General features: G+C 36.9%; 1 protein-coding gene across 1 annotated transcript in view; it reads right to left on the reverse strand.

Moving 5' to 3' along the window:
* Ipo9 (Importin 9) overlaps positions 1-15,264 on the reverse strand; it is a 55,942-nt gene that overhangs the window by 20,304 nt on the left and 20,374 nt on the right. Inside the window, exons 10-12 of the mRNA XM_083117162.1 lie at positions 14,362-14,509; positions 7,535-7,694; positions 495-573 (exon numbers count right to left, since the gene is read on the reverse strand). Coding sequence (XP_082973288.1) covers positions 495-573; positions 7,535-7,694; positions 14,362-14,509 — 387 coding nt within the window. The remainder of the gene's footprint in view (positions 1-494; positions 574-7,534; positions 7,695-14,361; positions 14,510-15,264) is intronic.

The raw sequence follows: 15,264 nt of genomic DNA on the forward strand, positions 1-15,264 counted from the left end.
ATACCATTAAATAAAATTTACAGATTAATATTGTAGTTCTCTTGATTTGGTGTTTTAAGTCCACTTTATGCACAGTAAGGCCAATTGGGACTGGACCTACAGTTTAATGTGGGATCCGAACCACTGTGTGCCTCCACCGGGTATCGAACCTGGGACCCCTTGATTTAGTTTTCTTATATTACATCATTTTTCTGGCCCTAGGCTAACTGCAGTAACGAGGATGACAAATGATGAGATGAAAGTGATGAAGGGACACTCAAAAAGAAACATAAATCTACATAAAACAATAACAAAATGACTGAAAGGTGTGTTAAATTAAGATTAGATATAGACATGTCAGCTTGCTAAAATTATTAGCAATTTGGCCAATATGCCTATATTACCCAATACTGATACAGTGTCAATTAATCTGTCCCACTCGAAAAATGGTCATACTTTGTAGAAGTAATGACCATTTATAAAAACAATTAAAGTTAATTACCATCAATCCTTACCTGAATGATATTTGAGAAACACTGCAATTGCAAGAGGGGATATTTTAGATTCATATGTTGCTGTAACTTCATCGTCAATCTGTGTAAAAAGAAGAAATAAATCATTTACATAATTTTACAGGAAGAACCACAAGATAATTTATTACAGTATAATGCATGGTTATAACTTGCCAAAGAAACTTGCACAATTCTCACAAAGAGAGAAATGAGCAGTACTTTAACAGATTTTTATTGACAAAATAAAATGTTGTAAATATGCATGCATTTCATTAATTCAAATCAAGCAGAAACTTCAATTTTATCTATTTTTCACATCATCACAAGCACATATCCTATTACAATGAAATCGCAATTATGTGTTTCGCGATAGTACATTTTTCTAGCAGTCCCTACCAATTTCCGTAAGGCTGTGTGTGTACTATTATATTTCAATTATACGATTTTCAGATATACAATTTTTCCAGTTATACGTTCAGCGATTTTAGTCCCAACAAGGAAAAGACTTCAGTGCTTGCTGGAAAGAATGTTGTTCTTGGAGTCAAGATTTCCATGATGATAACATCCATTCCCAAACAGGTTTTCTTATCAGCTGCAACCATGAAACCAGACTCTGGACTTGAAATTCTATTTTTGTAGCTTGCATCCGAGGGCAGGGGATGGACAAAGCACCCTTGAACCAGATTGGCCTGTGCTAAAAAATCATGCTATTATTTTTTGCATTGCTTTGGGCAAGTCGTATCTCCCTACAGCAGATCTGAAACTGATTTGATATCTTTCAAGCTGGCAGACAAGTAACTGGCGCCAAACTTCCCAGCCTGTCCTAAACATTACAAACAAGCTGAAGAAAGGGAGGAAGGAATCAACAGAGGCTTGCAGGTGGGGAACAGTTTCACTGTGTCTTATTACCTTAACGATAATACAGTTGTTGAAGACAGAGAAGTTGGAGTACTTTTTATTTATGCAAACGAAATTGCAGATAAATGAATTATTGAACACTGTAACTTATTTTTAGCATGTGGATGGTTCTGAAGAAAACCAGTGATCATACTAAACAATGTGTGCATTTTCTTTCTGCAAGCACCATTTGAAAAAGCCCTTTGTTTGCCTTTTGTTACTATGAGATACATTGAAGGTAAAAGGCTATAACTGCTCAAACACTGCATCATTTTGAAAAATTTAAATTCTAAATGTAAGAATGAGCAAAAAGCAAACATTTTAAGGAACATTTGACAATTAAGCGTCCAGGGGGGAAAGGCCCAAACTTCGAAATTTTCTGTAATTACGCAAGATTTCCAAATGCCGTAATTTCCATTTATTTTTTTAAATTGTGACACGAGCATTACGTATCCTCATAGAGTGGTCTTTTGTAGAGCTTTCCTCCAAATTTAGTCCATCCAGCGTTCATAGAGGCGATGCTAAAAGCGAAATTCCTGATGTCTCAAAGTTGGCAACATTGACGTTTTATATAATGTTGTAATTTTTTTTTGCTCAAGAAGTATCAGTCTGATTTCAACAAAACTTTGCATGGTTGTAGGAATGTACCATCGCTACATACCGTTTCTTCATTCACTTCACTCTATTGAGGGGGGCACAGGGGCATGCCGTGTGTAATTTTTGTTTTAAATCCAATTTTCTTCTTCCTTAAACACTAATTATTGGGAGGCAAAATGTATAAGTTTTACCACTGCTAAAAGCCCTGTCTTTAAGAAAGAAAACAAAACCAATTTCATCTGTCTACAACAATTAGTTCTCGAGCTATGATTGTTTCTTGTACTTCGCGGCAAGTTTGAAAAGCTTATACTTGAGAAGGCGCCGGCTTCAACGGGAATACATGCGCGAGAGGTTCCATCCGCTAAAAGTTTTAAGTCCGCTTTATACACATAAGGCTAATGGCAGCCGCGTATATTCTAGGGTAGTTAGGCTATCTCCGAAGCCCAGATTAAATACAGGAAATAATCGACTAGCAAATGTGACTGGTGCTTCACTCTCAAATAACGACCGTGGGAGAAAACGATAGTACATGGGGATGGGATCCTTTCCTTTAAAGCTACCACCAGGCTTCATCCGTTAAATTCTTCCCCGACCGGCGCCTGCAGGCGATCGGTGACGTACTTGTAGTAGCTTCCAAACCCAACCCAAGCATGGATAGGGAAGTCTTCATTTTATAATGGAGGTAAAACCTTACAGTGATGCCAATTCGCCAACCAGCATGGGATTTTCCCAGGTAAGGGAAATTTTGAAACGAAACTACTATTACAGGAACGGGAAAAGAGTGGCTGGCATGTGATAGGGAATTTGTCCTCTAGGCCAAAACAACACTGTGCCATAGAACAGATGCAGAAGTTGCAGGCCGCTGACCTTCAACCAACCATGTTTTACAATGTTTTCAACTCCTCTGCTGCTTTGCTTATGATTGGCTGGAGTAGACTGACTCGCCAGAGATGACAAAGGGCATTTTGCAAGTGGAAATCATGTTGAAGGAAGTTTAAGAAAATTAGGTTTCTTACTGTGTGGATTTTCTTAAGTGTATTGATTGAGTGAATTACGTATATATGTTTTGAATGATCTGTGCTGTGTCGTGTAGTGAACGAAAATGAGTGATATAATTAACGAAAGAATTTACTCGGCTTTTGCAAATTATGAAGATATTCAGGCCTCTGGCATTGCAAAGAAGAGAAGAATGGATTTGATTTGTTATTTTGCGTTGCTTTTCTGCCACTTTAGCTAATTGCAACGATGAGGATGAGTGATGATACAATGAAATTCATGAAGGGACATGGATAAAGAATACCCATGTCCATGCCTGGATTTGAACCCGGGACCCCTGGCATAGTAGTGCACTGTGCTAAAAAACATTTTACCACATAGGTCACCAAGAGAAGAATGGAGTTCCTGTTCAAATTAAATATTCAAGGTAAGAAGTTTATTATACGCATGTATTTTATTCTAGCACGTAGGCCTACATAAATATTTCACAATATTTCTCTATATTTTATACATTTCATGGTTCAGTGATATTTTTATAATTATTAGTAAATTGTAATGTATGTATTTTTAATTGCAATGTCACATCACATTAAAATCCAAGAAATTGAACGAAAAAGAGCCTCCCATTGAACATTATGATATGAAGAGATAGCCCAGGTTTTGAACCCAGCATACGACACTGGCTAATGGGGACTGGACCAACACTTTAAAGTGGGATCCGAACCATTATGTGCCTCCACCGGCGGTATCTAACCCTGGACCCCTTTCGTACAAGGCGATGACATTACCACTATGCCATCGGGGAGGTAAAAAAATGTATATGTAACATCCCCCACCACCTCTAAAATTCTGGCCACGTCACTGGCTCTAGTAATCAAAAGGATTATTCTTGTGTTATCCACAAGATAAGAATTATGGTTTTATATATCAGAAGACAGGACAAGAAAGAAAAGTTGCATCCTTGAAGTTGATAATAATAATAATAATAATAATAAATTGTCTTTATTCAGCGAGCAAGGTTCAGCCAAGGGCTGCTCTGCCACCTAACCCTTGTCAATATGATAATACATATGAGATGATATGAACTTATGGAGCAGTAAGCTAAAAAAAATTATATATAAAAAAAAACAAAAATTAGTTGCATACAAAAAAAAGTGTAACTAGAAATACAAAAGACAATAGTAATAATAATACAATAATACAATTCCTTATAGTGAGTGACTTGATACCTTCAGTATGTGCCCCGACTCTGCCATTGTTCCATTAACAGCAGATCTTTTATTTTACCTTTGAAATATAATGGGTTGTTTACACTAGCGATATTTGCAGGCAATGCATTCCATGCTTTGGGAGCCGAAAAGGAGAAGGATGATTTGTAGGCCGTGGTAGAGTGATTGGGTAAATCAAAGTTGTTCCGCTTACGGGTAACATACTGATGGATTTCCCTATGGGAATACATCTCAAACAGGTACTTCTGTCAGTATGCGGCACATGAAACAGAGATAGTGCAACTTCCTTCTGTTTGCCATGGTAAGAACCTGATTATTATTTAAGAATGGAAGAATATGATCGGATCTTTTTGCTTGAAAAATGTATCGGAAGCACGCATTTTGCACCATTTGTATTTTTTTACTGAGCTTTTGCGAGAGTTGAGGGCCGTAAACATTATCACAATAGTCGAACAATGGGTAGATTAATGCTTGGATGAGTCTTAGCTTGCATTCCGCAGGGAGGAAGTCACGGAAACAATTCAGATTCTTAAGTGTTCCATAAGCTTTCCTACATTGCGTCTTTACATGTTCTGTCCAGTCAAAAATTTCGTCAAAAATCAGACCAAGATTTTTAGCAGTGTTATTCCTGACAATGGGCAAATTGTTTATTTTGAGCTCGATCTTAATATTTTTAATTAACAACATTGAATAATTAGAACCAATGATTATGAAAGTGGATTTTTCTGGATTTATTTTAAGACCGTTAGATACACACCAGTTACTGACGATGTTCAAGTCAGAATTTAGTGACTGAAGCTTATGTTCCAACGAAGCGTAATGATCTGAGAAATATAACTGGGTATCGTCTGCGTAAAAATGTGGAGTGAAGAATTTTATGACTTGCTGCAAATCTGCAGCGTAAAGGGTAAAGAGCAGGGGGCCTAATATCGATCCTTGCGTCATGCCTGCTTTTAGCATTATAGGTTGAGACACGTGAGATGGTGAATTATGTAATACGACCCTTTGACATCTGTTAAATAGATATGTTTGAAACCAGTTTAATGTTGAAGGAGAAAACTTGTAATATTTAAGTTTGGCTAATAATAAATCATGCTGCATCGTGTCAAAGCCTTACTGAGATCCAGAAGTACTAAAATAGTGACTTGCTGTTTATCAATAGCATAGAGAATATCATCCACAACTTTAGCAAGAGCAGTGGCTGTGCTGTGTTTCTCACGAAATCCGGGTTGCAGCGGGGGCAGTAAATTATTCGTGTTAACGTAGTTTAACATCTGCGAATGCACTATTTTCTCGAGTACTTTAGATAGCACAGGCAAAATACCGATAGGCCTAAAGTCATTGTAAGAAGTGGCAATCTGCTTTTTCTGAAGTGGCAGGATTCATCAATGATGAGTCATTGCGGTCAGAAAGGATATCAGAAAGCGTTGCTTTCGAACAGCCAGACATAACACTGGCACCGGTAGCAGCCTCCCTCCAGACAGACTGGCACAAAGGAACAGGAGGTGGAATAGAAGGTCCTGCATGTCTAAAAATGAAGCACTTGTTGAAGATGAGAAGCAGGACCACAGCATTCATTTTTTTTATAAATCAACAGCATGCTTATTCCCGAACCAAATTGCAGAAGAAGAAAGGGGGAAGGATTATTGTAACAGATACAAGAGAAAAAAAAAAGCTGCTTCATGAAGTTATTGCATAGCCTTGAGCAGCAGTTGCAGATTAATTATCTCTCATGATAGGAGATTAGCAACTTTTTTTCACTCATTCCTAAACCAATATCGAATTACCGGGGTTGGCAAATTCATCTTACCTTTTCCAAGCAAGTTCCCCTTTCTCTCTCTCTATACTAGGAAGGATTACGTAAAAGCGTCTGTAAAGAAGTGTGAATAGTGATTGAGCCATGTTCTCAATTGTCCACATACCTTTTTTGGAGGAGGGAGAACAAAGATGCATCAGTCACACTTTTAGAATGTGTCAAAACTAGTGTTAGGCGATATATTGTCCAGACGATACGATATTGACAAAAATGTCGTCTAGATGATATCAACTAGATGATATATCATCATGATATTTGGGCGATATTTATCATGTTGGCGATGTATATATGTCGGCAATATATCGTCACATTTGGTGATGTACATTGTGTTGATATATCGTCATGATATTTCAGTGATATATCGTCTCAGTATATTTCGTGGAGATGATAATATCATCGATATCACGATACAAAAAAAATATCATATCGTATCATCTGTGATGATATCAAATTTTTGATATCGTACATCCCTAGATAAAGCTGCTTTTATAGTGACTATCAATTTGGAAATAGTGTGCTTGTTGCTGATCATAAGGCAGGAGTTCAAGGGTGTTTTTTTTTCCCCTTCAGGAAACTGGCTGAACAGATTAAGTGGGTTGGCTTGTATCTTTCCATCCCCCTTGGTGCCTCCACTATCTATTTCTCATGATTTTGTGAATTTACAATAAGGATTTAGAACAGATTAGTGCAATATAGCAAACTTTGGTGTATATGTCGTACACCTTTTCTTTCTTTCTGTGCTTATTTTACCATTTTAATTATCTTTCAATAATACATTTTTCCCCTTGTCCCCCATAAAACGTATAACTGAGATTTCACTGTATCAAATTCCTGTGGATTTTTATGATATAAACATATGCTTTTTACCTCGATTATACATTTTTCTGGGGACGAAGCTGGAAAAACTTAAAATGCGGGAAAATGTAAAATTGTGGAAAATTTATAACATTTTGGTATGTTGCGACCATGATGATTGAAGGTATAATGTGGGAAGGGAACGTAAAATCGGGTTCCACTGTATTATCATAAATTAGGATATTTTACATTGCTTTTCTGCCACTTTGACTAATCGAGACAATGGGGATGGATTGTGATGAGATTGATGAATGGACAATCACAAACACAATTCTGACAGAAGATTATCCTTGCTGAAGGTTCAGGCCCCAGAACCTCATTAGTCTGCAAAAGGCAGTCTAGGGTGTACTACATAGAAGAGAGGTTCTTTAAGCTTCTAAGTTCTACATACTTCATATTTTTGTTTACTGAACAGTTTATTTTCAAGCTTTAATTTTACCATTTCCATGAATACGAAGAAGTTTTAATTGTATGTCTATCAGCAATATTTCTACACAAAAACTTGAAATATATAAAAATCTACTTCTTTCACACACATGCACATAACACATCTAGTTATATCAAAGAACAGAAACAAATATTACTAGTACAGTAACATAATGTTATAACACTGTATAATAAAAAATGTATGTTAACACAAAAATTCAACTTACTGAAAGCACTACAGACAGAGATTCCATCACCAAACTTAATACTTCACATGAAAATTGCGTTGCTAAGGTAATAAGTCCTTCAAAAAATGATGGAATATATATTAAAATATCTTGCTTGTTGTTTCCTACTTTCCAAAACTCTGAAAACTCCAATATGGCCCTAAAATGAAAAACAAAACTGTTGTTTAGCACTACAAGCAAGAGGTGGTTAAAAGGGGAAAAAATGGTAAAAGGTCATTGGATTGTGCCATGAAGTCACATTGAGAGTTTGGAGGTGTATTGGAGGTGCATTGATTAGAGGCTAGTTGAACCCAGACCCACTATGTGCAGGAACATCGTCAGAAAAATTCCCACCCAAGAGAGCTTCCAGACTCAGTCTGATCAGCTGTAAATGATTAAAAAGAACAGGACATCTGAAAAGTACCAATGGTTCACCACTCATCCCTTCCAAAGATGGGTACATTGGTGAAACCCCATTGGGGATTTGAGGGCAAAGCTATTTTTTTTATTTTTTTTTTGTTCATGGATTAAAGGATTCTGTTTTCAGCTTGAACCCATTTTAAACATGCTTAAAAAAGTAAGAAGCATATTTTTTGAGTGACATAACAAGTTTCACATATTGCTTGCATGTCACTTGGACTGGGCCATTTTGTCAATATCTTGCATCATGTCACCTCTGTCTGTTGTTCACACATGCATGGTGAATGCTCGCTGAAGGGGCTTGTGCCGTTTGCCACTTCAGTGTGAAACCCATGTTGCTTGCTGCCTGTCATTTTGGTCTGAAAGCTTCCTAAGTTCACCTGCACTAGAAATGAACTTTGGTCTCGAGCATGGTAGTCTCGGATGTCCTACTGATTGGACCACCACAGTCGAACCAAAACAAAATATCTTCAGACACTAATTAAATACAAAAACTGCTAGTTGAGTTGATATACTTGTCTATCTATTAGTGTTGTATCAATATTATCTATCACACTTCAATGTTGATTTATTGTTAGGTTTTTGATTGATAATTTATTTTACTTCGCTTTTCTGCTATATTTGGCTAATTGTGAAGAGAAGGATGAGTGATGATTAGGGGCCGGGACTTTATGTTATAACATATTTTTCATTTGGCTTCGGATCTAATATTGGGGTGAGATCTTTACATATCTGATGAAAATCAGCCGAAATTGACAAACTTGACAAAGCATATTTTGACATATTTCACCAATTTCACGTTTTTACAACATATTTCTTCAATTTTGTTGTAATAAGACATATTTCTGTATAATTTCAAAATTCTCTCGCACATAATCGGTTATTTCATATTTTTTTCTTTGTAGCTTTAGCACAACGGATAGCTCATATTGTCGATGGCAGGATATGGAAATTGCGGAGGAAGAAAGGTGCCGTCTTTTCTTAGTACAGAACAATAATACCCCACTTTTTTTGTACCTCCGACAATTGATAGCCATGCAAACATTATTGAGGAAAAATGTTCTCTCATTTTTGCACGAGAAGTAAAGAAGTTTCGTTCTCAACATTCGGCACATTACAGCCCCTACTCTACTCTATCGGGTATGGGAGAAATTTGAGAGTACTGTTGTGCATATTATTGGCTTTACTGGGAATATTTCTGCATTTTCTGACATATTTGTAAATTTTCATGACATATTTTCCAATTTATATGACATAATTACATACATATTTTAGTTTTATAGGACAAAGTCCCGGGCCGTAGTGATGATATGATGACATTGATGAAGGAACACTCAGAAAGAACACATGTGTCCAGGCCAGGATTCAAACCTGGAACCCCTGGCATCATAGAGTGCTGCGATAACCACTCCACCACGAAGGTTGTCTATATTATGGTTAGGTTCAAACCATTTATCAAATGGCACAAAATAAACACTCTGGTATGCTAAATGTTACATATCATGACTGCTACATGCATGATTTACATACAACATGTTTCAAAGGTGATAGATGACATGACATCTTTCCCTTATTAACCCATTATTGGGCAAGAACAAGAATGAATTGAAAACATTTATTAAAACAACAGAGTGATGAATATTCAGCTTTCATTTTGATACAAGAAAATGTGTATTATGTGCAATTGAATATTTAATAATTTTTAAAATATAAAACTAGATTTTAAATTGTGCATTATCATCAACATTTCAGTATAAGTGGTGGGAGTGAGAAAATAAGCTTGCTTAAACTTCAGCACCTGAAATAATTACCAAGTACACATGGAAGTTATTACAGGTCCCAAAGTTACACTATTATTAGCAATACAGAACACACAGAAAGAAATACAGTACAAAAATATGCATATACAACTCCACTATATACACACCTGGATACAAGCAACTTTTGTATGTCTAGCCACTCCCATAGGTAATTAATGAAAGGCATTTTATTATGTAGGTAATTTGCTAAGAAGACTTATTTTCCTTTCGTGTTCTGTAGGAAAAGGATCTTATTGAACACTTCAGTACTTTAAAGATCCTAATTAGGACTGAGCTGATACTGTGCTAATGTATTGGTATCAGAAAGTATCGGTTAGAACTTATTTACTGATACTGCCCAATACTTTTCCATCAATTTTGGTCTATCCCGGGACCACAAAAATGATGTGCAACACTTTTGTAATTATCCTGTAAATTATGCAAAATATTAAGTCTCTCTTTATCAGAGCTGCGGAGGTCTACTCGGTAGGGTGTGTGACTGCCATGCGGGAGACCCAGGTTAGATTCCCAGAGTGGGTAATCTAAGGTTGGAATATTTCCGGCCTTGTCCCAGCATAAAGTGGCTCTGGGGCTCACCCAGCCTCAAATCAATGGGTACCTGGGGGGATGTAAAGGCAGCAAGAGCATGGAGCTGATCACATTAGCTCCAAAATGGCAGAGATCAAGAATGTGTGGAGTCCTACCCCCACATTCCTTAATGTGCCTTTATGGGACAGTGCTATATGCACAGGGAACTTTACCTTTTTCATATTTTGCATTAGTTTGGTGTGAAAAACTGGATTTTGTGATTATGTAACACACACATTAATATTCTGGTGTAATTCTTGAATCTTTTAAAGCAAAACTCTTGGTAAATTGATGCATATACCGTATTTACGCGTGTATAATACACACTTATTTCCAAAATTTTTGACCCCCAAAACTGTGGTGCGTATTATGCACGGAATAATTCGGACAGCCAAAATGAAATCACAGATTTTTTTTTTCACTGTCACTGTGTATAACATGTATATATCTACAGATTGTCTTTCTTTAGCAACAATAACCATGAGTTTTCACTTAGTATTGGAAAGTATTGCGACATCGAGAAAAGCAGCACCATTCTGGCGGCATTCAAGCACGTGCTTCCCGTCACACGGGAGGCGTATCAAGCTGTATTTTTCGCAGGATAAATAACTTCCACAAAAATCGTTTTCACCTTAGAAACTGTCATGAACAGAGATTGGGCGAAAAATAAGTTTTTTGCAATCATTCCCTTCACAAGCACTCTACCACTCGCAAGTGGGTCTCGTCTAAAAATAAACACCAGACCACACTTCAATGCTATCCAATAGCACTTGACCTCCGCCCTCCCCTTCCCCAAGCACACCAATGTTACCCCACAGCCGACGGCCGCTACCCAACATGCCAGGCTTGTTTTGCCATGTGATTTCGTTTGCTCGTGGATACGCGAGAAGAGATCAAATATGCTTGGATGTTATTTTAAATCGACCTTGTAGTTGACAACTTCCGGTAACCGCTTTCATTCAAAATGTGTTCTTTGTTCCCTGTAACACTTCATAAAGAAGTGAAACTGTTATAGATAATCAAAGCCACATATGCCAACTAAAGATCGTCAACACTCTTAATGCATTTTCATCCAGATTTCCGCAAAAGTTTACTTCGATCTTACATGCATCATAACTCCTGTTTACCACTTCATACATTTTTATAACTGTGCCGATGTACTAATATTTGCCAAAAGTGTTCTGTTGGCTGAGTGACTTCTCCCTCTTTTCTTCTCAGCAAATGTTTAGGGGAGGGGGGGCAATGCAGATTGTTTTCTTGCTCGTGTGTGCACACAGGCTGTTTACAGGTGAGGCTGGAAGTGGACAGCTCTTCCTTTCCTTTGACTTCTAAAATGGGAAACCAGTTCTGGATGCATTCTTGAAAATGAACAAAAACCATAGGACAAGTAAAAACAAAAAGTGTCCCCCTTCCCAGCTCATTCTCCGCCACTGGTCTGCATGGCAATGTAATAATTGCAGAATTCAGGTCCTATTTTTTTCTTTTTTTAATGCTATTGTCTGCAAAGGAAATATTGCCCGTATTATTGTCTGTTGCAAGGTAAAACATGAAGAAAAGGTCATTTCTTTCTTCTTCACACAGCTGATAAAAGTTCCGCCTTTGACAGTTGCGTTATTTGAAATACGGAGGATTTTCCCTTAGACCACCTGTTGCTCGAACTTCCAGCTGGTGGCCTTGTTTTTCGCTGCAGTATGAGCCAGTGCTTTGTCTAGCATCTGCAAAGTTGTCGCTTGCCGATAACAGCAATGACTCATCCAGCGCGAAGGCAAAAGTCATTGTTTTGAATCTCGCAAAGCTGTTTTGATTTGACGATAACGAAATTCGATCTTCAGAAAGAAAAACAAGAGTTAAAACAACTTCATGTTCTGCACCTTCTGATAAACAAAAGTGTAAATTTTATTTTGCATCTGACACAAGGATAAACTTCCTGAACACTCAGAGCAAGGAAATGCACACAATATAATCGCCGCTTATCTTCAAAACCATTCATGGGGAGGAAGGGGGAGTGCTATTTTTAAAAAAGTGCTCAATGTATACGCTCAAACCGATTATCGTCGATTAATGTGAGTAAATAACGATCTCCCATTTTGATATCTGAAAATGCGCAGGTTTCATAAAGCTTGTTTTGAGTTCATTTTATGCTTTTGGGCTAATCGGGACTAAATATACAGTTTCACTTTAGTGAAATCCAATTCCAAACCAAAATGATTATCGAGTGCGACACTGTTCAATGTGTCTTAGAATAAGCATTGGGTGCAAACAGATCGCAAGTTGCGTGGCTGGCTTACAATGCAAGTCGAGGAAGAGTATGGACTGCTCGCAAGTCGAGGAAGAGTATGGACTGCTCCCTGGAATGGGTGAGGGGGTGAATTAGAAGTTGGTTGAAGGAAGGAAAACGTGACTTTTTTACGATGTATTTTACACAGCCAAACAAGAATGAAATTTACAGCCCCACTTTTTTTTTTGTGCCTAGAAAGGTTCTTCCGAGAGATCTTATATTACTAGTTAATCTTGTAACAGACAATGCTCTAGTAGACCTGTATTAAATCCAACATTCATTCTGCCCTATTATCTCCAGACTTTTGCTGGCTTCAGTGTAACAGGTGTCAAGATTATTCGAGTTTCGATTGCAATAAGCGAGAGATTGTTTTCTTTCGGTAGGTCTCAGTTCAAACGGGTTTCCCATGAACTAGAATTATAAGAATTTCATGGAAGAGAAACGACTGTGCATAATTAAAAGGAAATAACGTTATTTTAAATACTTTTTTTGTGAGAACGTTTTCATGTTCTATGTTACTTCACACAATGGGCAGCCTGTGCGTAACAGGTTGTATAACTACCAGGATAAATGGTTACCATCTCCTAGGAATCTTGTGTCCGTTTGAGCTGCGTTTAAGCTGAAAATTGGTGCAAATTCCAATAACGACCCCTTTGAAATAACTACCTTCTTTCCCAGAAACTGTGAAAGGTCGTTTTATCGAGAGTTGACTGTAACAACTATGAAGGTAAAATAATTACATCAACACTTACCAAATAGAAATAACTACTGTATATTTACTGCACTATTGCAGCTCGACTCACGTAAATAAATGAATAACGTTTGAATAACGTTTACACTTAATTTCGTCCTTCACTCCCAGCAGTTCACAGTTACTAATACAAGCTGTCTGAAATGTCCTCACTTCCATCCATCCATCTTGTTCAATATTCCCATTACCTTAAAACTTTTGATCACCATTTCCAGGGAGATGGAGTTCCATGCCTCACGAACCCATTCACAAACAATTAGCAGAGACGCACGTTTCACCCTCCCGCTTGGTGAGAGTTCACGCTGCCTTGATGTCGTCCATCTATTGTAAGCATCACGCACTGCCACCTTGAATGGGTGGTTGATAACTTTGCTCCCTCCTCTCCTTTGAAAAGGCTAACATCTGGAAGTTCAAGGTCGCATGGTGAACGCAACAGCTACGAAAGCAACGAAAAGCTGGTTTTTTATGGTCTACCGATTAATTTTAAATGAAATCCGTAAATGTTAGTCCGACACTAAGAAAGCCATTTCTGGAACCTGAATTGTACTGCGCATTATATACGAGATATATTTTTTTGTTGCTTTTCCCCATCAAAAACGAGGGTGCATATTATACACACACGCGCATTATACACGCATAAATACAGTAATTGGGGTGGAATACTTGCACACTAATATTCATCAATATTTTGAACTACTTTTAAGTGTTACAATTATCAAGCAACGATATTTGTGGGAATTGGTAAGAGTATCAGCATTGGTATGGGTGTCTGTTCAAAGTGGTATTGGCTCAGCCTTAATCCTGATGGTTTACAGGAATGCTGGAATGATATAACTGTATGATCTGATAAGAAAATAATTTTCCTGTAGAACATGGAAGGCTAATGATCTTATTAACAAATTAATAAGATGTATTTTATCAATTATGTATGAGTATAGCAGTGTGTGTATACACGGGAAAAATTTAAAAAAAACTATATATATACACTCACCTCACTGAAGATATCCTCACAACTGGATGGTAATTGTTTTGAAATGATGCCACAATGGCACGAGCAATCATGGATAGTATTTCACGAGAAAGAATGCTCGCATACCGACTACCAGTCCACAAACAACGACCAACTAAAAATGGATAACCTGAAACAAAAAGGATTTTTTATTGTAAGAAGTATATGGAAAACCATAATTCAAATGTTCCATTAGTATTTAGTTCCAATACAAGATTTTTGAACTCTCATGAAAACTACAATTTTTAAATTTAAAAACATGTTGATGATTTTTCAGAGGTTGCTCATATTTCCCTTATTTCAAATATTTATCTTACATGCAAACATGGAACCAAAACTTTTACATTTTACCTCATGATAATGCAAATAACAACAACTATTCCGAGCCTCAATACAAAAATAGTAAATTCTTGATGGAACCAATGTCTGTCTATTCTAATAGTGAGATTTCACTATTAGAACTGTTCTCACTCTGTTCCAAAAATTTCATGTGGTTCTATAGATTAATCATTTTTTTGTCTAGTTAGAACGATGAGAGTAAATGTATTATTCTTTTATATTGCAACATCGTCACAGTTAAATATACCAAGAAACTTTGTGAGAGTTAATATTTGCCACATCAAATGAAAATTATTTATATTAAAGAGAGAACTACTTAATTAGTGTCCTGTTAGTATTGGCAGATATTAGTACATCAAAAAATTGTCAAGAATTTTACTAATCATGTAGTTCTACAAACATCTGTAACTGAAAGCACAATATTGCAATGTTGTTATAGTTATGAATATCAAGGCATAAATCAGGTACATGTTTTTTGTAAATTAAATTTAAAAATACACACTTTCTTTTTCTCCAACAAAGCCAATTAGTAGAGGCACATATTTT

The sequence above is a fragment of the Lepisma saccharinum genome, chromosome 2 (assembly GCF_977018435.1).
Source record: "Lepisma saccharinum chromosome 2, izLepSacc3.1, whole genome shotgun sequence".
NCBI classification, from domain to species: domain Eukaryota; kingdom Metazoa; phylum Arthropoda; class Insecta; order Zygentoma; family Lepismatidae; genus Lepisma; species Lepisma saccharinum.